General features: G+C 40.4%; 1 protein-coding gene across 1 annotated transcript in view; it reads right to left on the bottom strand.

Moving 5' to 3' along the window:
* LOC140491205 (nuclear pore membrane glycoprotein 210-like) overlaps window positions 1-26295 on the bottom strand; it is a 187561-nt gene that overhangs the window by 33663 nt on the left and 127603 nt on the right. The window contains exons 30-31 of the mRNA XM_072589184.1: window positions 18174-18348; window positions 12009-12184 (exon numbers count right to left, since the gene is read on the bottom strand). Coding sequence (XP_072445285.1) covers window positions 12009-12184; window positions 18174-18348 — 351 coding nt within the window. The remainder of the gene's footprint in view (window positions 1-12008; window positions 12185-18173; window positions 18349-26295) is intronic.

The raw sequence follows: 26295 nt of genomic DNA, 5'->3' as shown, positions 1-26295 counted from the left end.
CTTACCCCCGAGTCCACAAATTTAGGCTGGTCTTTGTCTTGGAGAGCTCCTTGGGTGTTTTAGTATTAGGCGAAAGTGAGGACTGCAAATGCTGGAGATCAGAGTTTAGATTACAGTGATGCTGGAAAAGCACAGCAGGTCAGGCAGCATCCGAGGAGCAGTAAAATGGACATTTCAAAACGTTGATTTTCCTGCTCCTTGGATGCTGCCTGACCTGCTGTGCTTTTCCAGCACCACTCTAATCTACACTGTTTTAGCATTAGGTCAGGTTCCTCCAACTTGGTATCCAACTCAGGCATGTGTGCAATGCATGGGAGCTCACCTCTTGAGCCAGGGGCACCTTGGTAGAATTTCACTCTCCTGGTGGCAAAGGCGTTGAGGCAGCTACATTGTTACGTCCTTCTCTGATTCAGAGGACTCGATAATGTTTGATAGAGATGAAGATCCAATGGGTTCAGGTGGCCTTTCCAAATGTTCATAAGGCAGGTTTTGCTCCCTCACTGTTTGCAAATTTGGGGCTTTCATATGGTCCACATGCTTGTTCAGGTCTGTTGTACCTATCCAAATTTTAGAGGACATTGGTCCTGACCTCATGTTGATCATGTCTTTTACCCACAGGGAGATATTTCTGTGTTTCTTACATCAAAACTTCGCCCTGTATCAAACTCTCTCTTGCCTGGCCGAGTCTTGTGTCTGGCATTGGAGTTCCTGATGCTATCTCACTTTCTTCCCCATTTCCATGAAGATCAAACTTAATCTGGTGTGGACGCTTCTACCCATTAGCAACGCTCCTGGTGCTATCCCTGTAGTTGCATGTGAGGTGATTCTACAATCAAATAAGAACCGTGACAGCTTAGTATTTAGCAAGGCTGTAGGCTGTTTCTTCAAGCCAGCCTTCAAAGCTTGAACTGCTCTTTCAGCGAGGCCATGGGATGATGGGTTGTACGGAGGTGTCCGCATGTGTCAAATGCCATTCAACTTAAAAACAGAACCAAATTCCCCACTAGTAAACAATGGCTTCTTATCTGTGACCATCACTTCCAGGACTCTGTGTTCTAAATGCATTCGGATTTAGTGGTTCCTCTCTCCACTGGGCCATCTATAAGCTAATATCACCCCCAATACCATACAGAGAGTCATCGCATGTCAATGCCAGCTCTTTTTGGGGATTATGAAGTACCAACACCTTACAGGGTGATAACTGTTTCTTTATGTCATTGAAAGCTAGGATTTGTCTCTGCGACCATTTCTAAGACCAACCCTTTTTTTAAGGAGTTGATGCAAATATGCCAGTATGAGTAACAGGTTATGCATGAACTTCCCATAATAATTCATCAGCCCAAGAAGTTACCTTATCTCCTGGACTGATGCGGGAGGTGGGACACCTTTGATCACCTTACTTTATCTTTCAACTGGTGGTGTTGACTCTGTGGCCCAAGTAGGTCACTTGGGAGAACCGGAACACCTTTTTCCTTTCAGAGGTATATGCCTGCCTTGGAAAAACATGGTAGGATTATATCCAGGTTCTTTAAGTATTCTTTTTTTAGTTTTCACTGTTATTAGAATATCTGAGGTAGACCTTACAAAATGTTCTCCATTGTCTGTTGAAAAATTGATCAGGCTGATGAGACCTCAAATGACAGTCACTTATATTGGTACAAATCCTTATGGGCATTAATTGTAGCATACATCTGGGAAACGCAATTGCAAGTAAGCTTGGCTCACATCCAAATTCATATCAGAAAGCACCTCCATGGCCAGCTTTGCATATAAATCCCCTATCCAAGAGATTGGGTATTTATCCAGCTGCACATGGTTTCGCATTTGTTTAAAGTCCACACAAAGGCGAACCTAGCCTGTTGCCCATTCTGTGAATTGGACTCGTTTGATCTTTCCTTCACTTGAGAGCCTCCAGATGTCTGCCTCTACTTTTGCCCATAAAGCAAAAGGCATTAGGCAGGCCTTGCAGAATCGCTGAACTCCTTCTTGGTCCACAAACAAAGTAGCCTTGGCTCCTCTAATAAGTCTTCCAGGAGGGTCTAGACAAAGAGTCATAGAGATGTACAGCATGGAAGCAGACCCTACGGTCTAACCCGTCCATACTGACCAGCTATCCCAACCCAATCTAGTGCCACCTGCCAGCACCCGGCCCATATCCCTCCAAACCCTTCCTATTCATATACCCATCCAAATGCCTTTTAAATGCTGCAATTGTACCAGCCTCCACCACTTTCTCTGGCAGCTCATTCCATACACGTACCACCCTCTGTGTGAAAAAGTTGCCCCTTAGGTCTCTTTTATATCTTTCCCCTCTCACCCTAAACCTATGCCCTCTAGTTCTGGACACCCCCGACCCCATGGAAAAGACTTTGTCTATTTATCCTATCCATGCCCCTCACAATTCTGTAAACCTCCAAAAGGTTGCCCCTCAGCCTCTGACGCTCCAGGGAAAACAGCCCCAACCGATTCAACCTCTCCCTATAGCTCAAATCCTCCAACCCTGGCAACATCCTCGTAAAACTTTTCTGAACCCTTTCAAGTTTCACATCTTTCCAATAGGAAGGAGACCAGAATTGCACGCAATATTCCAACAGTGGACTAACCAATGTCCTGTACAGCCGCAACATGACCTCCCAACTCCTGTACTCAATACTCTGACCAATAAAAGAAAGCATACCAAACGCCTTCTTCACTATCCTATCTACCTGCGACTCCACTTTCAAGGAGCTATGAACCCACATTCCAAGGTCTCTTTGTTCAGCAACACTCTCTAGGACCTTACCATTAAGTATATAAGTCCTGCTAAGATTTGCTTTCCCAAAATGCAGCACCTCGCATTTATCTGAATTGAACTCCATCTGCCACTTCTCAGCCTATTGGCCCATCTGATCCAGATCCTGTTGTAATCTGAGGTAACCTTCTTCACTGTCCACTACACCTCCAATTTTGGTGTCATCTGCAAACTTACTAACTGTACCGCTTATGCCCACATCAAAATAATTATTTAATGACAAAAAGTAGAGGACTCAGCACCGATCCTTGTGGCACTCCACTGGTCACAGGCCTCCAGTCTGAAAAACAACCCTCCACCACCACCCTCTGTCTACCTTTTGAGCCAGTTCTGTATCCAAATGGCTAGTTCTCCCTGTATTCCATGAGATCTAACCTTGCTAACCAGTCTCCCATGGGGAACCTGTCGGACGCCTTACTGAAGTCCATATAGATCACATCTACTGCTCTGCTCTCATCAATCCTCTCTGTTACTTCTTCAAAAAACTCAATCAAGTTTGAGAGACATGATTTCCCACACACAAAGCTATGTTGACTCTCTAATCAGTCCTTGCCTTTCCAAATACATGTACATCTTGTCCCTCAGGATTCCCTCGAACAACTTGCCCACCACCGATGTCAGGCTCACTGGTGTATAGCTCCCTATCTTGTCCTTACTACCCTTCTTAAAGAGTGGCACTGTGTTAGCCAACCTACAGTCTTCCGGCACCTCACCTGTGACTATCGATGATACAAATATCTCAGCAACAGGCCCAGCAATCACTTCTCTAGCTTCCCACAGAGTTCTAGGGTACACCGGATCAGGTCCTGAGGATTTATCCACCTTTATGCGTGTCAAGACATCCAGCACTTCCTCCTCTGTAATATGGACATTTTGCAAGGTGTCACCATCTATTTCCTTATATTCTATACCTTCCAAATCCTTTTCCACAGTAAATACTGATGCAAAATACTCGATTAGTATCTCCCCCATTTTCTGCAGCTCCACACAAAGGCTCCCTTGCTGATCTTTGAGGGGCCCTATTCTCTCCCTAGTTAGCCTTTTGTCCTTAACAGATTTGTAAAAACCCTTTGGATTCTCTTTAATTCTATTTGCCAAAGCTATTTCATGTCCCCTTTTTGCCCTCCTGATTTCTCTCTTATGTATACGCCTACTTCCTTTACACTCTAAGGATTCATTCGATGTATCCTGTTGATACCTTACATATGCTTCCTTCTTTTTCTTAACCAAACCCTCAATTTCTTTAGTTATCCAGCATTCCCTATACCTACCAGCCTTTGCTTTCACCCTAACCGGAATATACTTTCTCTGGATTCTCGTTATCTCATTTCTGAAGGCTTCCCATTTTCCAGCCATCCCTTTACCTACAAACATCTGCACCAAATCAGCTTTTGAAAGTTCTTGCCTAATACTGTCAAAATTGGCCTTTTTCCGATTTATAACTTCAACTTTTAGATCTGGTCTATCCTTTTCCATCACTATTTTAAATCTAATAAAATTATGGTCGCTGGCCCCAAAGCGTTCCCCCACTGACACCTCAGTCACCTACCCTGCCTTACTTCCCAACAGTAGGTCATGTTTTGCACCTTCTCTCATAGGTACATCCACATACTGAATCAGAAAATCTTCTTGTACACACTTAACAAATTCCTCTCCATCTAAACCTTTAACACTATGGCAGTCCCAATCGATGTTTGGAAAGTTAAAATCCCCTACCATAACCACCTGAGATCTCCTTACAAGTTTGTTTCTCAATTTTCCTCTGTTGGGGGTTTATAATACAGTCCCAAGAAGGTGATCATCCCTTTCTTATTTCTCAGTTTCACCCAAATAACTTCCCTGGATGTATTTCCGGGAATATCCAGCCCAGCTGTAATGCTATTCCCTTATCAAAAATGCCACTCCCCCTCCTCTCTTGCCTCCTTTTCTATCCTTCCTGTAGCATTTATATCCTGGAACATTATACTGCCAGTCCTGCCCATCCCTGAGACATGTTTTTATAATTGCTATGAATTCCATGTTCCTAACCATGCCCTGAGTTCATCTGCCTTCCCTGTTAGGCCCCTTGCATTGAAATAAATGCAGATAAATCTATTAGTCCTACCTTGTCCCTGCCTTCCCTGACTGTTTGACTCACTTCTGTTCTCAGCTGTACCCGTCTCAGATCGATCTCTTTCCTCACTATCTCCCTGGGTCCCATCCCCCACCTTACTCCTTTAAATCCTCCCAAGCAGTTCTAGCAAATTTCCCTGCCAGTATGTTAGTCCTCTTCCAAATTAGGTGCAAACCATCCTTCTTATACAGGTCACTTCTACCCCAAAAGAGATTCCAATGGTCCAAAAAAAAAATCCTTCTCCCATACACCAGCTCCTCAGCCATGCATTCTCCTTCTATCCTATTACTGCCTTCACTAGCTCGTAGCACTGGGAGTAATCCAGATATTACTACCCTTGAGGACCTCCTTTTTAAATTCCTGCCTAACTCTCTGTAATCTCCCTTCAGAATCTCAACTTTTACCCTTCCTATGTCGTTGGTTCCAATGTAGACAATGACCTTTTGCTGGCCCCTCTCCCCCTTGAGAACATTTTGCACCTCTCTGAGACATCTCGATCCTGGCACCAGGGGAGCAACACACCATTCTGCTTTTTCGCTGCTGGCCACAGAAACATCTGTCTGTACCTCAGACTAGAGAGTCCCCTAACGCAATTGATCTCTTGGAAGCCGACGTACCCCTCATTGCATTAGAGCCAGTCTCAATACAGGAAACTTGGCTGCTCGTGTTACGTTCCCCTGAGAATCCATCACCCCCTACATTTTCCAAAACAGCATACGTGTTTGAAATGGGTATAGCCACAGAAGTCTCCTGCACTGGCTGCCTATCTCTCTTACCTTTCCTGGAGTTAACCCATCTATGTGACTGTATCTGAGACTTCCCCGCTTCCTATAACTGCCATCCATCACATAGTGTTGCTGTTGCAAATTCTTCATTGCTTCTGTCTCTCCAACCAATCCATTTGATCTGATAAGACCTTGCAACCAACAGGATGTATTGCAGATATAATCTGCAGTAACCCTTAACTTCTCTTTAAACTCCCACATCTGACAAGAAGCGCATATCACTCTACTAAAGGCCATTTTTGCTCCTTCACAATCTGCAGACCCAGAAAATAACACCGTCTTAATTCGTGTACAAAACACTGCCCCAGGTTGAATTAATAGTTACGGCTTATATTTTAAGTTTAATCAAGAGACATATCTCAAAAAGCATATAGATCAAGAAAGGACCCACTCTACTCACTACTGCAGACTTTCTGTAGGTCACACCTAAAAACAATGCAGTTATCTGCTTCTGTGCTGTGAACTTTGCCCAAACAGTTCCTTTGAGATCAGTTGTGAATTTCACTGTTTGTTAATTTTCCCAGACGCACTCCAACATCCAGCGATACATGAATTCAAACAGCAAAGGCAGTAACTGTGCAGGTTCACGGCTGTGTCAGTTTTTCTCTCTCTACTGCACTGACCTCACCATGTGCTTCCTTTGTCTGTTCTTCTCCCTTTAAAAACAGCTGTTGTTTTGACGTTTTTTTCAAAGATCTAAAACAATGCAACAGCATATAAAACAATAATTGCTGTTCCTGGAATTCGAAGAAATCAACTCCAACACCTAACATACCTCAATAAAGGAGTAGCTGTTACAGGCAGAAATTTTTTCCCGTCCTCCATCTTGGATTACCCAGAATCCTTCCAGGTAATTAAGTATGACTTTACTTAGGCAGCTATTTTCTAATTGAAACAAGAAAGTTGAGCAAACCTAGGCAAATCTCTTGCAACAAATTTCATCCAATAAAGGTTTGGCCTGAGCCTTTTAATACAATCACTGGTAACTGAACCAGCTACTTTTCATAACAGTCTGAAACTGAAGCTGTACCCTTCATCTATGAAGATTCCTCAGTATCGGTTCTCAGCTTAACGGAGATCTTGCACAAAGTTAAAGACAATGAATTTTGTTAATAATTGCAATGACTGACACAGTTGTACTGGTATCAACCTCCATTAGAAATGGATTTTCATTTAACCAGACTTCTATCTTGACTTGTTCTGATTTTGATGTTGCTAAACAATTTGACTGTTCAAAACCAAATGTGGATGGATTTTCTAGGATATGAACGCTCCTGGATACAGGCCGAAGTAATCTTACTCAGTTTAGGTCTAGTAGAACTGTTTTGCTCTCTCGGGTCCGCATATCCACAACAACTACAATGGCCTGCTGGCCAGGATCCTGAAGGAAATTTTAACCATTTGGCCTAGGGTTAGCTTTGTTTTGAGGTTTTGCTATGAGCCAACCTAAAGCCCCTCTGATCAAGATATGTCCTGAGTGAGTCGATGCAGTTTTCTGCACTCAAGTGATGTTCCCCCACACTTAATCAGACTGGTGAGGGTGTCCACTTCCAATGGAATATACTGTGGAATATCGTACGCTTCACTGCTGCATTTTTCAATGGTAAAGCCAGTTGTCACACGTAGTTGAAGTCCAGGTGGACTTCAGCTAGAAGACATTTTTGTATAGTTACATCATTCATTCCTGATATCAGATAGTTTCAGAGCATCTGATCAAGGCTTAAACCAAAGTCGCAGGCTTCTTCCAATTGCTTAACCCAGTCAAAAATCCCAATACAAATTCCCCTGGTTTTTGACTTGCTGAGTGAAAACAATAGCTTTTCAGAACTAGAGGCAACTTGGGGATGTAATATTCCTTAATTACGTTTGTTAATTCTTGAAAGGTTTTAGTGGTGCCTCAGAGAAAATTAAGCACCTAATGACAGAGAAAGCTGTAGCTACAGAGGCGGTTAAGAGAATTACTCATTTCTTCTCTGCCACAATATTATTTGCTCGAAAAGAAATACCAATTCTTTCTACGTACTGAACTCAGTTCTCGACGGCAAGGTTGAACGTCTCAAGCTTCCTAAACAAATGCTTAACCTCAACTCAAATACGACTGCTGAGAGCAGGTTTCTTTAGGATTGTGCTTTACTCCTATTGCCATTAAAATAACTCCAAATAGACGACTATGTTGTCACCAAGTTATTTATACATGAACAATCCTTGGCTTTGGTCCTACGCATTCAGTGTTGGGTACCAGGATGTCAATACCTCTGACACTCATCCTTTTTATATGTCAGTCAAGGCTCCCTGATTGGACCAGACTTAACAGCCCAAACAGGGAACACATTTTTTTTAATAGAATCATAGAAATGTACAGCATGGAAACAGATCCTTCAGTCAAACTCATTCATGCCGACCAGATAATATAGACAGGGTTTTATTTTGGTTAGGTAGTACCTTTTCAAAGGCAGCAACAACAGCACTATGTTTTCAAAGAAGGAAAAGTAGGTTTTCATGTATATATTGCAGTTTCTCCAGTGTTTCTCAGTATCCCAATTTCACCTCAATGGTGCAAAATCTGCTATCCAAATACTCCTTGTGAATGTCAGAATCTATGCCACAGATAGAAGGACAAATTCCAAGTAGATACCATTCATGAAATTTGAATTATCAGGCATGAGATTATTGTTCTCGAATATCAGTATCAAGCACTGTCAAACACTGAGTCGATTGATCCCATAGTTGGGACTCCTAGAGTCCATTTGCATTAGTCAATCCTGCAAGTAGGCTAAGGATTTTCTTTAACATTTATTACAGTTGACCCACATGCTCTATATTATTTGTATAACAGTACAAACCAGGTTTATAACATAATAACATTTTATGACCCAGATTAGACATTGCATCTTTAGGGAACATAAATAACATGAGTCCATGAAGATTGGACTCACTTATCACTATTGGTCGTATTTGCACTACCATACAGAACAAAATAAAAGGCATGTTTCCCTGCATTATTAATCTGGTTTCATGGACTTTTAACACATGAAACATTATAATTCTACTTTAGCATTGCTAACTTTTTTTGCCTTGATTTCGCCCTGACTCTGAGTAGAGAAAACTATGGCTCAAAAAAAACACAAGGCATTACAGAGCTAGATAATGTTGCACTCTTCTCTACAAAACCAGTGCAACTTAGGAACTGGCTGTGTTTTAAAGTAGTAAAAGAATAGCTCGACTAAAGATATTGAGAGTCTAATTTCTGGGTTTAAATAATGTTTGCAAATCTTCCAGTGAGGGTTAATTTTAATCTAACTTTGCAAGCAGGAAAACCAACAGAATTAAATGGATGATTGATATAGAATATCAGATCAGGACAAACCACTAATAATCTCCACTGAATTCAAGGGAAGGTAAACTACACTAAGTGGAAAACCCAGTATATCACCCATCTTACCGGTTACCCAAGTGACGGGCTACCCAATCAATTAGAAAGATGATTCTGAAATGAGCTGGAGTTCTGAACTCAGTATTCAAAATTATTGGATCCCTCAAATCAAACTCTCACCAGTCTTTTGAGGTTTTACATCTTTATTTTACACCTAATAAATGACTGTTAGCATGTTTCTACATTACTTTTATTGTAACAATACATGTACAGAAAACTCTGTATAAGACGTCTTACACACATTGTGTTAATAAGCCAAATTCCTCTTAATAAGTTGCTTTGCCATTGGGATGATGAAATCAATCTAACTTCCAGTTTCAATATCAGCAATTTCTATGATTGTAGTTTTTTTTCTCATTTGTTCACGGGATGTATTGCTTATCCTTAACTGTCCTTAAGAAGATTGTGATATGCCACTTTCTTACACTACTGCAATCCATAGGGTGTCCATGTATAGGCATTAGTGCTTTTAGAAAAAGAACTCCAAAATTTTGAGCCAGTCACAATTAAGGAATGTGATGAGTTTCAAGTCAAGATGGTGTGAGAGTCAGATGGAAATTTAACAGATGGTGTTCCCGTGCCCTTGTTCTTCTAGACAGAGGTCATGACTTTGGAATGTGTTGCAGAATTACTACTTTAGCAAGAGAAACTTTTGATTATTTGATTTTATCCCATTTGCTTTAGTTTTGCAGGGCTACTTGTTGCCCTATCAGTGATTTCAATTGAGCTTTGGAAGCAGCAGGCATTTGCATATCTCCAAATAATATTCCCCTAAGCTATTGGCGACCTAATGTTAGGGAGGCCCAAAGAATCAGTCATAGTATAAAAGATCTTGTGATGCAGTTGTAAAGACTCGACTTCAGGGCTAGAAGGCCTGGGTTCAAGTGCCAACTGCTCTAGAAGTGTGTTATAATGCATCTGAACAGATTGATTTAAAATATATAAAGGTTCAGTCCTTAAAATTTTAGGAGGTGCTGTGTAGCTGCAATGAATTAAAATTTCATAATGCAACAAAACAAAATTAACATTATTCCAATATAAAAGCAGAACAATAACAATATTATTAACACATTCATCGGATCACATTTTGCAGAAGTCTGCTGCTAGTATGATTAAATCTGTTCCTTACAGGTTTGCCTAAGGTTTTTGTATTACAAAGTAAATAAATTGCCCTTGTTACTTATAATTATGCTCGACGTGTTTTATTAATAATTCAGAGATCTATTAACATGTAAACAATATAAATAATATTCCTATTCTGATTGATGGGAAAATAATGATGAAAACAAAGTTAGGAAGCTTTTCTTGTTGAGTCCCCAGAACTATTAGAGTCAGAATTCCAAATAATATTCATTAACAATGATGATGCAAACTGAAACTAAGACTTGCAAACTAAATAATTTTCATTAAAAATACTTGAGAATTCAGTTGTATCATTTCAAAATGGGGGTTTATTAAAAATGTGTGACATCAAATTATGATTCCAATTTTAATCATCAGGAGTCTTTGGGAGTACAACTTTCAGATAACCTAAATTAGATAACAGATAATGCCAGCTATATGTCGAGTATTGAGTTCAGAGTGTATCCTGAGCTGAAGTCAGGGAAGTACGCTAGATCTATGGTAATAATTGCTGTCTGTGTTCACAAATGAAGACATTGGCTGGGGTGGCAAGTCATGCAGACTGGAACAATTTGCATGGGTGAGAATGCCTATTTTTAATTAGTAGAATGGAACTGTGTACATGAGGTGATTCTATAGAAGTCAGATGAATAGAACCAGGAGGTGTCAGGCTCAGAACTGTGATTTAACTGGAGGCATTCCTAAAACACTTGATTCCAGGAGACAGCAATGTTTCTATGGTGTGATATGGCGTTGATAATTTCAATGAACTAACTATGATGTCCCAAAGAGATTTAAACAACCTAACAGTTCGGATTGTAGACTTTGATCCTTTATTCTCCTTTCGATGCATTAAATGGTTAAAATGCCAGATTTAGGATAAGAATGTTTGTATCTGATGGGCACATTTACAGAAACAAAGAAAGGTGACTTGATATAGCAAAGGACATTTAATAATTTTTTCCAAGCCAATCTGATGTGAAAATTAAATTGTAATATATAAAGCCTTCATAAAACTGGGGAGTTTTACATTATGTTGGTAAAAGATATAAAATCTGAAGGCAAAAAATAATTGCCATTCATATTCTCTACTTTTTTGCTGCAGGCTAAATATTCATTTTTGATTTACCCATGGGAGAAAGCTAATACCAGCTGTCACAGACAAGTCCAAGAACTGAAGAGTAAAGAACTCAAACAACAAATTCAATATTGGAGCTTGAGCAAATAAACAATATGGAATCATAATGTTTAACTTTATTAAGATTCAAGATTGAAATGTTTGCTATCCATCTCCTGATACCTATAAATGGAAAGCCAGTCTTCTGTTGCTGCTGCACTCAGCAAAACCTATTATTGAGTTCTTATGCATGATGTGCTGAGCTCCAGGTATATCAACAGGTTACTTATTTTATCTAAATATTGCACTTTAATGTGCTGCAATTACCTTTGGATATATAAATTGTAAATCTGCACTGAATGAATTGACTGGTACAGAAGCTGCTTTTAATTACCAGTTGAGCACGTATCTCAACACGTATCTTTAGGAAATAAAGAAGGATATCAAATTTCTCATTTATGAAAGGTATTTAAAAGAGGATCACTCTGTACCTGGCACTTACTAATAATTATATCAGATTTCCCTGCTGTAACAAGAACACTGAATTGGTTTAGATAAAGTTTTAAAACAATTTGTATCAAAATAAATGCCTTCCATTTGTTCTTCAAGATATGTTAATACTTTCTATAGTCAGAAATACTGCTTACCTGTTAACAGCTAAATACAATTCTGTGTTGTGCGCGTGGAATTGCTCTCCACTAAGATCATAAAAGTTAACCATAAAAGTCAATGTCATTCCAAGAGGGACAGCAGCCAGTTCTTCATTTTTGGCAATATGTAACTTGGGGCTGGTGTTAATACTGAGGTATGCCACTGGAGCCACCTAATAACAATGCAGAAGCAACATACATGCTAAGTGAATCTTAGTTAGCACATGAGGCTAATGTTAGTGCAGATTAATAACTGTTAACCAGAACAAATTTTGACAAATTTCAGCTAAGTGAATTGACAACCAAAGTATGTTAAACCTTTTTCTTATGGTACATTATCAAATAACGACTGCAGATATAAGACCTTAAAACATAGGAGTAGATGCAGACCATTTAGCTTACTGAACAAAGAAAATTACAGCAGAGGAACAGGCCCTTCGGCACTCCAAGCCTGCACCCATCCAGATCCTCTATCTAAACCTACAGCCTATTTTCTAAAGATCTGTATCTCTTTGCTCCCTGCCCATTCATGTATCTGCCTAGATACATCTTAAACGACAATATCGTTCCCGCCTTTACCACCTCCGCTGGTAACGCGTTCCACGCCCCCATCAACCTCTGCTTTCCACACACATTTCCCCTAAACCTTTCCCCTCTCACTCTGAACACGAGAGCCCTATAATTGAGTTCTACACTCTGGGGAAAAAAGCTTCTCACTATCCACCCTGTCTATACTTCTCATGATTTTGTAAACCTCAATCAGGTCCCCCTTCAACCTCCAACTTTCTAATGAAATAACCCTAATCTATTCAACCTCTCTTCATAACTAGCGCCCTCCATACCAGGCAACATCCTGGTGAACCTCCTCTGCACTGTCAGTGTTCCAAATGCAGTCGAACCAAAATCTGGTACAACTGTAACACGACCTGCCAATCTTGTACTCAATACCCCGTCCGATGAAGGAAAGCATGCCGTATGCGTTCTTGACCATTCTATTGACCTGCACTGCCACCTTCAGGAACAATGGACCTGAACTTCCAGATCTCTCTGTACATCAATTTTCGCCCGGACTTTTCCATTTACTGCATAGCTTGCCCTTGAATTGGATCTTCCAAAATGCATCACCTTGCATTTGCCCGCACTGAACGCCATCTGTCATTTCTCTCCAATCCATCTACATTCTGCTGTATTATCTGCTACTCCACCAATTCAAAGTTTGTGAGAAGATTTGTAGTTCGGGTGCTCGTTGTTGTGGTTCTGTTCACTGAGCTCGGAATTTGTGTTGCAGACGTTTCGTCTCCTGTCTAGGTGACATCCTCAGTGCTTGGGAGCCTCCTGTGAAGCGCTTCTGTGATCTTTCTCTCCGGCATTTGTAGTGGTTTGAATCTGCCGCTTCCGGTTGTCAGTTTCAGCTGCGGATCCATGAACACCAACTAGCCACGAAACAACATGACCAGCTATCCTTAGTAGCCACACACGCAGATGACAAGCAACATGAGTTCGACTGGGACTACTATTACAGGACAAGCCAAACAGAGAACAGCCAGGGAATTCCTAGAAGCATGGCACTCATCCACAGATTCAATCAATAAACACATTGACCTGGACCCAATATACCGACCACTGCAGCGGACAGCTGGAACTGACAACCGGAAGCGGCAGATTCAAACCACTACAAATGCCGGAAGAAAGATCACAGAAGCGCTTCACAGGAGGCTCCCACGCACTGAGGATGTCACCTAGACAGGGGACGAAATGTCGGCAACACAAATTCCCAGCTCGGCAAACAGAACCACAACAACTCCACCAATCTTAGTGTCATCTGCAAACTTTCTAATCAGGCAACTGATACCTTCCTCCAAGTCATTTATAAATATCAAAAACAACAGTGATGCCAGCATGGATCCCTGTGGAACACCACTGGTCACAGGTCTGCATTTTGAGAAACTCCCTTCCACTACTTATCTCTGTCTCCTGCTGCCCAGCCAGTTCTCTATCCATCTAGCTCGGACATCCTGGACCCCATGCAATTTCACCTTCTCCATCAGCCTACCATGGCGAACCTTATCAAATATATTACTAAAGTCCACGTATATGACATCTACAGCCCTTTCCCCATCAATCAACTTTGTCACCTCCTCAAAGAATTCCATTAAGATTTGTAAAACATTACCTTCCCCACAAAAAACCATGCTGCTCATTACTGATAAGCCCATTTTCTTCCAAATGGGAATAAATCCTATCCCTCAATATCTTCTCCAGCAGCTTTCCTACCACTGACATGAAGCTCACCGGTCTACAATTACCTGAAGTAATCCTGCTACCCTTCTTAAACAAGCAATTCTCCAGTCCTCTGGGACCTTACCAGTGTTCAAGGATGCTGCAAAGATATCTTTTAAAGCCCCAGCCATTTCATCTCTCATGCCCCTCAATAACCTGGGATAGATCCCATCCTGACCAGGAGACTTGTCTAGAATACCCAAAACTTCATCCCTTCTTATGCCAACTTGACTTAAAATACTCAAAGATCTATCCCTAACCTCACATCCTTGGTGAATACCGATACAAAGTACTCGTTAAGAATCTCACCCATTTTCTCCACGCAAAACTTTCCTCCTTTATCCTTCAGTGGGCCAATCCTTTCTCTAGTTACCCTCTTGCTTCTTATATATATGAAAAAAAGGCTTTGGTATTTTCCTTAACCTTGTTTGCTAAAGATACCTCATGACCCCTTTTATCCCTCTTAATTCCTTGTTTCAGACTAGTCCTACATTCCCAATATTCTTCCAAAGCTTTGTTTGTCTTCAATAACCTAGACATTATGTATGCATCCTTTTTCCTCTTAGCTAGTCTCACAATTTCACCTGTCATCCATGGTTCCCAAACCTTGCCATTTTGATCCCTCATTTTCGCAGGAACGTATCCCTCCTGAACTCAAATCAACCTCTCTTTAAAAGCCTCCCACATATCAAATGTGGACTTACCCTCAAATAGCTGCTCCCAACCCACATTTCCCAGATCCTGCCAAGTTTGGTATAGTTGGCCTTGGGTCTTCTCTGCAGTTCAATGAAATCCTGGCAGAATTGACATGCTCAGCTCCACTTTCTTGCCTTTCCCCCATAATTCTCAAATCCTTTACTGATCTTGGCCATGAATATATTTGATGACATTGCCTCTACAGCTCTCCGTAGTAAAGAATGCCAAAGGTGAACTGCCCTCAGAAGAAATGTTTCCTCATCTGTCTTAAATGCACGACCCCTTACTGAGATTATGCCTTTTGGTCCTGGAATCTCCTGCAAATAACCTATCACCTACCCTATCAAGCCCTGTAAGAATCTTATATGTTTCAATATAGTTGTCTGTCAATCTCTTAAAGTTCAATGAATACAAGAAAACTGAAAACTCTGAGGGAGCTTTATCCATATTATGGTAGAATTTAACGTTCAGTCTGAGAGGGAGAAACATGAATCAGACGCAACTGTGCTAAGCTTAAATAGGGTAATTACAAAGGCATGAGGGCAGAGCTGGCTGGATTGGGAAAAGAGTTTAGCAGGTATTCAGGAATAAGAAAAGACCTGGCATATGGAATATAATGTGGTAAAATGTAAGGTTATGAACTTTAGCAGGAAAAAGAGCTGAATATTACTTAAATGGAGAAAAACTACACAAAGCTACAACACAGAGGGATTTGGAAGTGGTCGTATATAAATCTCAAAATGTCAGCACACAGGTGCTAGGAAGGCAAATGGAATATTCGTCTTTATGTCAAAGGAAATGGAGTGTAAAAATGGCAGGAGGAGTCTTGCTAAAGCAATAAAAGGCATTTGTCCGACAACAGGTGGAATACTGTGAACAATTCTGGACTCCTTATGTAACAAAATATACACTGGCATTGAAGGCAGTCTCGAAATGTTTCACCAGGCTGATGCCAGGTATGGAGGCACTGACTTATGAGGAGCAGTTCAGTAGGTTGGGCCTGTATTCAATGGAGTATAGAAGAATGAGAAGCAACTTTATTGAAACGTACATTCTTAGGACTTGACAAGGTAGATGTGGAAAGGTTGCTTTCCCTTGGGGGAAGTTTAGGACCAGAGGGCACAAACAGAATGAATTTGACCTTTTAAGGCAGAGAATGAGGAGGAATGTCTTCTTTCAGAGGATAATGATGTTGTGCAATTGTTTACTATAAAGGGCTGTTGAGGATGAATAGTTGAGTGTATTCAAGGCTCAGATAAATCTTTTAAGCAGTAAGGGAATCAAGGGATATGGGGAAAAGGCAGGGAAGTTGAGTTCAGGATTATTAGTTCAGACATGATCTATGGCATGCTCGCCTTTATTTGAAGGATCAATAACCGGGGGGATAATTTTAAGGTGAAGGGCAGGAGGTTTAGAGAGGATTTGAGGAAAACATTTTTCACGCACAGGGTGGTGGAAATCTGGAATACACTGACTGGGAAGGTAGCAGAGGTGGAAAACCTCAAAACCTTTTTCAAGAAGTACATTAAAAAGCACTTGAAATGGCATAATATTCAAGGCTGTGGGCCCAGAAAGTGGTATCAGAGTAGTCAGGTCAGTGCAGGCTCAACAGGCTAGAGACTTGCTTGTTCTTAAATCTCATAATCTACGGAGAGGTTGTTGGAGTCATGGAGCTGAACTGACCCAGCTCTTGTGATACCCACCCTATCTTCCAGGGCTGGCAAAATACTGGTCTAACTGTCCATCTCATTTTCATGTATGGATTCTACTTTCAAGAGCTACTGACATATTTAGAAGAATGGGCAAATGGAGAAATAAAAAGTGAAAAATGAAGATTATAAATTATAAATTCCAAAGCAAATGATTTCCAGTGCTATTTCCACTGGTCTCTTTGATTTGGACAGAATCACACTATTACATACAACAAACATATTAACTGAATTGGGACTCATCTAAAAGGATATCTTGCTTTACAGGTGTCCCCCTGTATCCACGGGTGATATATTCCAAGACCTACTGTGGATGCCAGAAACCATGGATAGCAGCGAACCCTATCCCATTTAAATGGGAAACATACCTCCCTGGCAGCCCCTGGAATTATTTCTGGAATGTTTCATGTAATATTTTTTGGTCGCGGTAAACCACAGATAACTGAAACTGTGGAAACCGAATCCGTGGATAGAGGGGTTCTACTATATTCTGCAATTTGGTACACTTCTGCTACTTGGAGGACATGCTAACTATTATTTATCTTTTCCATTCATGCCTGCACATGCATTAAGTATATATTGAATTTTACAGGAAAATGATATACCTATGCAAAAAGTAGAATTAAACTGTAGTTTGCCTCAAATTTAATTATTTTAGTGATAAGAGAATGTTATTGGCTTTTATTCACTATTTAGAGTACATGTTGGAAATCATTCAAATGGTTCAACGAGGGATTTGAAGATGTAGGACTGATAAGTAAAACATTATTAGTTTTACAAGCAATCTAAACATTTTGTCCTTTGATGGTAATATTTCTGTGTCTTCAATTGCATGTCATAACCCAAAGTTTTTCTGAATTGACTCAGTTGAAAATAATTTGTCTCCAAAGGTCTTCTAGTTACCCAAGATTCTGAGCTGAAAGCCTTCAGTTATATTAAGTAACTTTTAATGAATTCTAGTCATGCACTTGTACTTGCATGTAATTTTTTATTATTTTCTCCCTGTGAGGAATAGGTTTCTTCTACATGCCCTCAACAGTACATATAAGCATCTGCTCTAAGACTTCCAACTACAGTTTACTGCAACAATTTACTAAGGACTCAATCATGACAACCTCTGGGTTAATTCTTTTTTCCCCATTCATGAGATGTGGGCTTCTTGGCTATGCTACAATTTATTGCCTAACCATAATTGCCCTCAAGAAGGTGATGGCCAGTTGCTTCTACTGCTGAGAGCTTCTTCTACTGCTCAGTGTTTGGAGGCTTCTAATCTGCTCTTTGTACATTTCAAGTTACAACATAGTTGTGATTAGGATCATATTGCACACAATGATCAATTTGTATTTTTTGGCTTCAATGAAACATACCATTTCTAAGTTCACTGCTAGAATAATTAATGCAACACGGGGACTATTTAAAATGACATTTAATGCTTAGCATTGGAACTCACTATATTGCAAAATAGTGAAATACTTACCCTTACTCCTGTTACAATAGTTTGATTCAGTCCAAAGTATTCAAGTGATGTTACCGTGAGTGCAGAAGAACCAGTTCGAGGTCCCGATGTCAAGACACCATGTCCATCTTCCATTATCACAGACTTATTGTGAGGACATTTGCGCACTTCATAGTTGACATAGGCTTTTCCATCCCTGTTGATTTCAAATGAGAACCTTAAAACTTTAGCACAGGTATACAGGCTCACATTTGGTAAAGGTATACCTGCTCCACATTACATTTATGTCTTATTGGAGAAACATGTTATTTCAAATGGATTGTTAAGAAGCAAAGAGTAAAATTTTCCCCGCATGTTTCGGAACTCTGCAATTAAGGTCAAATGGGGATCAGAAGCCAACAACATTGGCAAGGAGTTGAAAAAAACATAGCATGAAGGATGACACATTGACCCTCACGACATCTTGTTCTAATACCATTTGCATGCTATATCTTCTTTCTTTCGCTGGCACTAGGTCAAAATGCTGAACTCCTTCCAAACAGCACTATGGAGTGGACTACAATGATTCAAGAAGGTGTACCATCACTCTCACCTCAAGGACAGTTAGAGGTGGACAATAAATAGTGGCCTAGCCAGCAAACTATTCAACACCAATGAATGTTTTACAAACATGTGGCATCAGTCAACAGTGCTGCTGCTGGTTATGGATTAGTTAGTCAAATCTGGAGCTATTACATCACTGCTATAATGTACTGGTCAGAGATTCCACACAACTCTAATTGAAGAATTATTCAGATCTCAGTGTTATTTCCTATCTTTTCCTGTTATTTCCCCTTCTGTTGTGTAAATTAAGCTTTCATCTCAGTTCCATTCTCTTCCACATCGACTCCCTCCTTGAAGTCTGAATATCACAACAAACCAGCATACCCTCTACAATGCCTCACAATTGTTACGACACAACGGCGAACCCCTCTGTTAATTAAACTAAACACCCAGAAAAGCTCACCTCGCTTCGTAACCCGTTAAAGTATGAGTGAGAGAACTCTCAAATTTCACTATTTAAAGAAAATAATATCAATTTATTCTTTAACTCTAAAAGTGAACATTAAATGACAACTTTTCACAACTCTAAGCTCCCTTTTCACTTAACTGCTTATTATCTGTCTTCAACTTTATCACAATATACTGTTCCAATAAACCACTTATTAAAATTACATCAACTTAATTTCAAAACCATACAGCGGCTGGTGTCTTCGGTGTCTGTCTTCTTCTGGCTAAAGATCTCCCCGGGTTGTCTTCTTTCCTTTACTGCAAATATGCTTCATTTGAAAAGGTACCTTTGATAGGTAGTGTTCCTAATTTCTTGGTTCTCGATGGCAGTTGCTTGGTCTGCTTTTCAAAATGCCTGCCTTTTTAATACTCCCGACATCAGATCGTCTCATCAGTTCGATGCTGGCAAACAATAAATTCAAACGCCATTGGGTTTTAGTATCCTGGGGCATAATTTAAACTGATTGGTTAAATTCAAATTGTTGTCAAACCAGGAACCAACTCAGGTATCAATTTCACAGCCAAATCTTACATATTTTCAATTTTTCAATACAAAGACTGCTGTTTCAAGCTCAGTGCAGAATTCTCAGCATTCACTCTCTTTTCAAGGTAGTATACATGCCTTCAACTTCACAACACCTCCCTCCTTAAGAAAAAAAAAGAACCATCATTCTGAAAAGATGGCTTCTTTTTTTTGCTAATTCTTAATCCCATTACAGTATAAACACACAGGACATTAATCTAAGTTCATACTAATTTCTGCACACACCCACACACAGGAATCTGTTCAATCTTATCCATACTTTTTCCTTTAAATCCACATACCCACATTTTTATGACCTGCAACATGTACAATTGTAAATTAAAAGTCTGTAACACAAGACTCCAATGAAATAGTCTTATATTTTTGTCTTTAGATCATTCCAAGAATGTAAGAGGAATGTGGTCAGTTTACACAACTATCTCTGACACATTGCTCATCACATAAACATTAAAATTTTGTAAGGCCAGTACCAAACTTAATCATTCTTTTTTGACTGTGGAATATTTTCTCTGGTTGGGTGTTGAGTTTGAGAAGTATCCAATTGGTTGTTCAATTCCATCATCACTATCATGTAGCAGTACAGCTCCAACTCCTATATTGCTTGCATCAATTGCAACTTCAAAGGGTTTCAAAAAATTTGGTGTAGCTGCAACTGGTGTGGTTAACACTGATTTTAAATTCTCAAATCCCTCCTGACATTGTTCTGTCCACTGTAAGTTTGTATTCTTCTTTATCTGTTAGTGGTACCACCGCACTGCTGAAGTTTGGAACAAACTTCTGGTAGAATCCACTTAGCCGCAAAAATTGAAGCACCACTTTCTTTGAGGATGATTGTGGAAATTCCTCGATGGCTCCTGTCTGCGCGTTCCTTGGGGTCAACCTTCCATGACTGATCTTAAGTCCCAAGAATGTCACCTCTGCCTTTGCGAATACTGTTTTCTCTAAGTTTATTATCAGTTTTGCTTCTCATAATAATTCAAAGAACTCTGCCAACTATACCATGTGATCTTTCCATGACTCACGAAAGATCAGTGGGCGGCACGGTGGCACAGTGGTTAGCACGGCTGCCTCACAGCGCCAGAGACCCGGGTTCAATTCCCGCCTCAGGCGACTGACTGTGTGGAGTTTGCACGTTCTCCCCGTGTCTGCATGGGTTTCCTCTGGGTGCTCCAGTTTCCTTCCACAGTCCAAAGATGTGCAGGTCAGGTGAATTGGCCATGCTAAATTGCCTGTAGTGTTAGGTAAGGGGTAAATGTAGGGGTATGAGTGGGTTACGCTTTGGCGGGGCGGTGTGGACTTGTTGGGCCAAAGGGCCTGTTTTCACACTGTAATGTAATCATTAATCATCACTACATCATCCAGGTAAACTGCAGTTTGTTAATCCAGCCACAACTCTGTTCATGAGTCTTTGGAATGTGGCTGTTGCGATCTTCACTTCAAAAGGCTCACTTTGAATTGATACAGCCCATTCACAGAAACTTCTTTTGCCTTCTGTGATAAAGCTACCTGCCAATAACCATGCAGTAAACCCGACTTTGTAACTGGCTTGTCCAACTTTCTCTATATAGTTCTCCAATCTTGGTATTGGGTATGAGTCCAATTTTGTTATGGCACTGACCTTCCGATAGTCCACACAAAGTCCTCGAGTCCCGTCAGGTTTGGGAACTAACACAATCGGTGAACTCCATTCACTCTGACTCGGTTTGATGATATCTTCGTTGAGCATCCCGTCCACTTCCTTCTGGACCTGTGTGACTTTGGGAGGAAGTCTGTAGGGTTGTGTTTTATTGGAACAGTATTCCATACTTCCACCTCATGCACAATAGCATTAGTCCTCCTAATCTTATTCCTGCATATGTCATGTAGCAGATCTTTAGATCATTCCAAGAATGTAAGAGGAATGTGGTCAGTTTACACAACTATCTTCGACACATTGCTCATCACATAAACATTAAAATTTTGTAAGGCCAGTACCAAACTTAATCATTCTTTTTTGACTGTGAAATATTTTCTCTTGTGGGTGTTGAGTTTGAGAAGTATCCAATTGGTTGTTCAATTCCTTTCAACAAACCTTTCAACTGGGTTCTTTGCTCCTGAGGCAGATTGCTCACTAACCTATCCCACTCCTCAAAGATGTCATCAAACTATGGAATCCCTACAGTGTAGACACAGGCCCTTTTGGACCAACAACTCCACACCGACCCTCAAAAGAGTAACCCACTCAACCCCATTCCCCCTACTCTATATTTACCCCTGACTAGTGTACTTAACCTACATATGGGCAATTTAGCATAGCTAATACACCTAACCTGCACATCCTTGGACTGCGGGAGGAAATCTGAGCACCCGGACGAAACTCACGCAGACAAGGGGAGAATGTGTAAACTTAACATCAACAGTCACCTGAGGCTGGAATTGAACCTGGCACAATTAAGTAGCAGTGCTGACCACTGAGCCACCGTGCCGCCAATTCTATGATATCCTCATTATTTAACGTATTTTGAGGCACATCAAACTCCACGACATCTGGATTTGATTCCTCACTCTGTGGGGCAATAGCTAACACCCAGTTCCCTGTCTCTATTATAGTAAGGCTTCAACATATTCACAAATCATACCTGAGACAGTTTACCTGACTTAACTTTTTCTCAATTTGATAGGGACCATTAAACCTGGCTTTGAAGGGATCTACCATTGGTAAAAATACTAAAACGTCATCCCCACAGGAAAACGTCTGACTTTCAGAGTTTTTATCTGCCACCTGTTCCACTCTATGCTGTGCCCTCTTCAGGTGCTGTTAAGCTAATTCACCTACCCAGTTTAATCTCTACCTCATCTCAGATACATAATTTAAGTGTGAGATCTCAAACTTCGGTCCTGTCAATTTTTCTTTAATTAATTTCAAAGGCCCTCTCACTTCATGTCCGAATATTAACTCAAAGACAGTAAACTGAGTCAATTTGTTTGGAGCATCTCTAATGGCAAACAATATGAATAGGATACCTTTATCCCAATCATTCGGGTAATCCTGACAGTACACTCTTAACATGATCTTCAGGGTCTGATGCCACCTTTCCAAAAGCTCCTTGGGACTCAAGATGATACGCACTTGATTTAAGGTGCTGTATGCCTAAGCTATCCAAGACTTCCTTAAACAGCCTAGGAGTCAAATTAGACCCTTGGTCTGACTGAATCTCTCTGGGTAGCCCATACCATATGAAGAAAACTACTAACTCCTCTACCAGTCTTTTTGCCTTAATGCTTTGTAACGGAATTGCCTTCAGAAACCTGTTAGATATATCTATTCTGGTTAGCAAGCACTGATGCCCACTTTTAGTTTTCAGGAGGTGACCTACACAATCAATCATAACCAGCATAAAAGGTTCTTCGAATGCAGAAATTGGCAACAAAACTGCTGGTTTTATTACTGCCTGCGGCTTACCTATCATTTGGCACGTATGGCAAAATTTAACCACATCCTTGCGCAGTCCAAACCAATAGAAATGCTTTTGTACCTTAGCCTGAGTCTTCATCACGCCTAGATGTTGTCCTGCTGGTAATTCATGTGCTACCTGTAGCATCTCCTGTCTGTATGCTACCTGCAACACAATCTAGTGCACTTCCACCCATTCCTCCTCTGCATTAACCTGCCATGGTCTCCATTTTCATCTGAGGATTTTATCCTTAAGATAACCCTCAGGAAAACATTCTGATTCCATTTCTGAGTATGCCTCTCCTATAAACATATTTTATTGTCTTTCTGTTCTAAGTCCATTAGCCCTTCAGGACTAAACACTTCTGCCTGTTCAGGTTTTCCTGCACCATTACATCAAACAGGGTGTACACTAACTGAAACTCAAATCCTTCATCTGTGTCTTTAGTTTTTGCTTCTTGCTGTGACTTATGATAGTTGAATCTTGTTACTATACAGTCTGAAAAAATTCCAGGGTATTTTTCTTTTAACTCCTCAGTTCCCTAGTCTTCCTTTGGCTTCTCCACAACAAGGGTTGTTACTCCCACCTTGGATCCTGCTGAATCGTTCACAAGGACAAACTGTATTCCTGGAACTGACACTGTCAATCACTTCCACTGTTACTTCCCAGTCTTGTGTTGGCTCTCCAACCTGATCTTACACAGGGGAATGCTAAATTACCACTCTCTTAGGTAACAGGTCAAAAAGAGTGCAAATACGTTCATGTCTTAGAACATAGAACATTACAGCGCAGTATAGGCCCTTCGGCCCTCTATAGTGCGTCGATCTGTGGAACCAATCTGAAGCCTATCTAACCTAAGCTATTCCATTCTTCTCCATATACCTATCCAATGACCATTTAAATGGCCTTAAACTTTGGCGAGTCTACTATTGTTGCAGGTAGTGCATTCCATGTTCTTACTACTCTGAGTAAAGAAACTACTTCTGACATCTGTCCTATATCTATCACTCTAATTTAAAGCTATGCCCCCTTGTGCTAGCCATTGCCATCTGAGGAAAAAGACTTTCACTGTCTACCTATCTAAACCTCTCATTATCTTATATATCTCAATTAAGTTGCCTCTCAGCCTTCTTCTCTCTAACGAAAACAGCCTCAAGTCCCTCAGCCTTTCCTTGCAAGACCTTTTCTCCATACCAGGTAACATCCTAGTAAGTCTCCTCTGAACCCTTTCTAAAGCTTCCATATCCTTCCGATAATGCGGTGACCAGAACTCCACGTAATAATCCAATATGGTTGCACCAGAGTTTTGTACAGCTGCAGCATGATCTCATGGTTCCAAAAATCAATCCCTCTACCAATAAAAGCCTACACACCATATGCCTTCTGAACAACTCTATCAACCTGGGTGGCAACTTTCAAAGATCTATGTACCTGGACACCGAGATCTCTCTGATCATCTACACTACCAAGAATCTTACCATTAGCCCAGTACTCTGCATTCCTGTTACTCCTTCCAAAGTGAACCACCTCACACTTTTCCGCATTAAACTCCATTTGCCATCTCTCAGACCAGCTTATCTATGTCTTTCTGCAACCTACAACATCCTTCGTCACTATCCACATATCTACTGACCATCCCCAAATTTACTAACCCATCCTTCTATGCCCTCATCCAGGTCATTTATATAAATGATAAACAACAGTGGACCCAAAACAGATCCCTGTGGTACCCCTGAGTAACTGAACTCTAGGATAAATACTTCCCATCAAACACTACCCTCTGTCTTCTTTCAGCTAGTCAATTTCTGATCCAAACAGCTAAATCATCTTAATCCCATGCTTCCGCATTTTGTGCAATAGCTTTCTCATCAGTTCAAATTCTCTCTCCCTTTCTCTTTCTTCTCTCTCTCTTTGCTCAGCTAAGAACCTTCTATCTCTTTCTCCTCTCATGGCTCTTCTTTCCCTTCCTGTATCTTCTAACTCCATTTGCCTCAATTGCAACTTACATTTTTTCTAACTCTACTGCACTTGTTTGTTTCACTGACACATCTAAGTGCTCAATCAACTCCATTACAATTTCAACTTTCCTTTTGTCCCTGGTTAAACCCAATTCTAACCTGTTTGCTGATTCTAAAAGAATGCCGTTCCTATCTTTCTAAACTTTCTTGGCAAATTTGGGAAGCATTTTCAAAACCTAGAACTTCTTTAGCAATCTTAAGAGCCACTTCTCTCACTTTTAATTTAACCAACCACAAGTAACCAAAATTAAACAAATTGTCTCACCTAAGTTTTATTTTAAAATCTAGGACACTAATCGGCAAGTGTTTAAGTCTGCTGGGATCTTTCGTATCTCAAATCTGTCCAACTCTCAAACCGTATCTGTCTAAACCTGTCTAAATCATGGATAAGCCCCCAAACTGTTATGAGATGGCAGTGAACCCCTCTATTAATTCAACTAAACACCCAGAATAGCTCACTTTGCCTCGTAATCTGTTAAAATATGACTGACAGAACTCTCAAATTTCACTATTCAAAACAAAAATCGTGAACATTAAACAACAACTTCTCACAACTCTAAGCCCTTTTCTCTCTTAACTGCTTTATTATCTGTCTCCAACTCTATAACAATATACTGTTCCAATAAAACACTTATTAAAATTACATCAACTTAATTTCAAAACCATACGGCAGCTGTCATCATTAGGGTCTGTCTTCTTCTGGCTGAAGATCTCCCATTTTTCTTATTGTATATATGCTTCATATGAAGAGGAACCTTTGATAGAGAGTGTTTCTAATTTCTTGGCTCTCGATGGTAGCTGTTTCGTTTGATTTTCAAAATGCCTGTCTTTTTCATATCCCCAACATCATTGTTTGATGCTGGCAAAACAATAAATTCAAACTTGATTGGGTTTAGTATTCTGGGGCATAACTTAAACTGATCGGTTAAATTCGAATTGCTTTCAAAAAAGCAATCAACTCAGGTATCACACATAAATGTTAAATATTTTCAAATTTCCAGCACAGTCTGAGACTGCTCTTGTAAGCTCTCAGTGTAGAATAGCACTCACTCTCTTAAAAGATACAGTACACGCCTTCTACTTCATAACACAATACC

Source organism: Chiloscyllium punctatum, chromosome 19 (genome assembly GCF_047496795.1).
Source record: "Chiloscyllium punctatum isolate Juve2018m chromosome 19, sChiPun1.3, whole genome shotgun sequence".
NCBI classification, from domain to species: Eukaryota; Metazoa; Chordata; class Chondrichthyes; order Orectolobiformes; family Hemiscylliidae; genus Chiloscyllium; species Chiloscyllium punctatum.
Note: the sequence above shows the minus strand (reverse complement) of the source record. Positions and strands in the feature narration are given on the sequence as shown.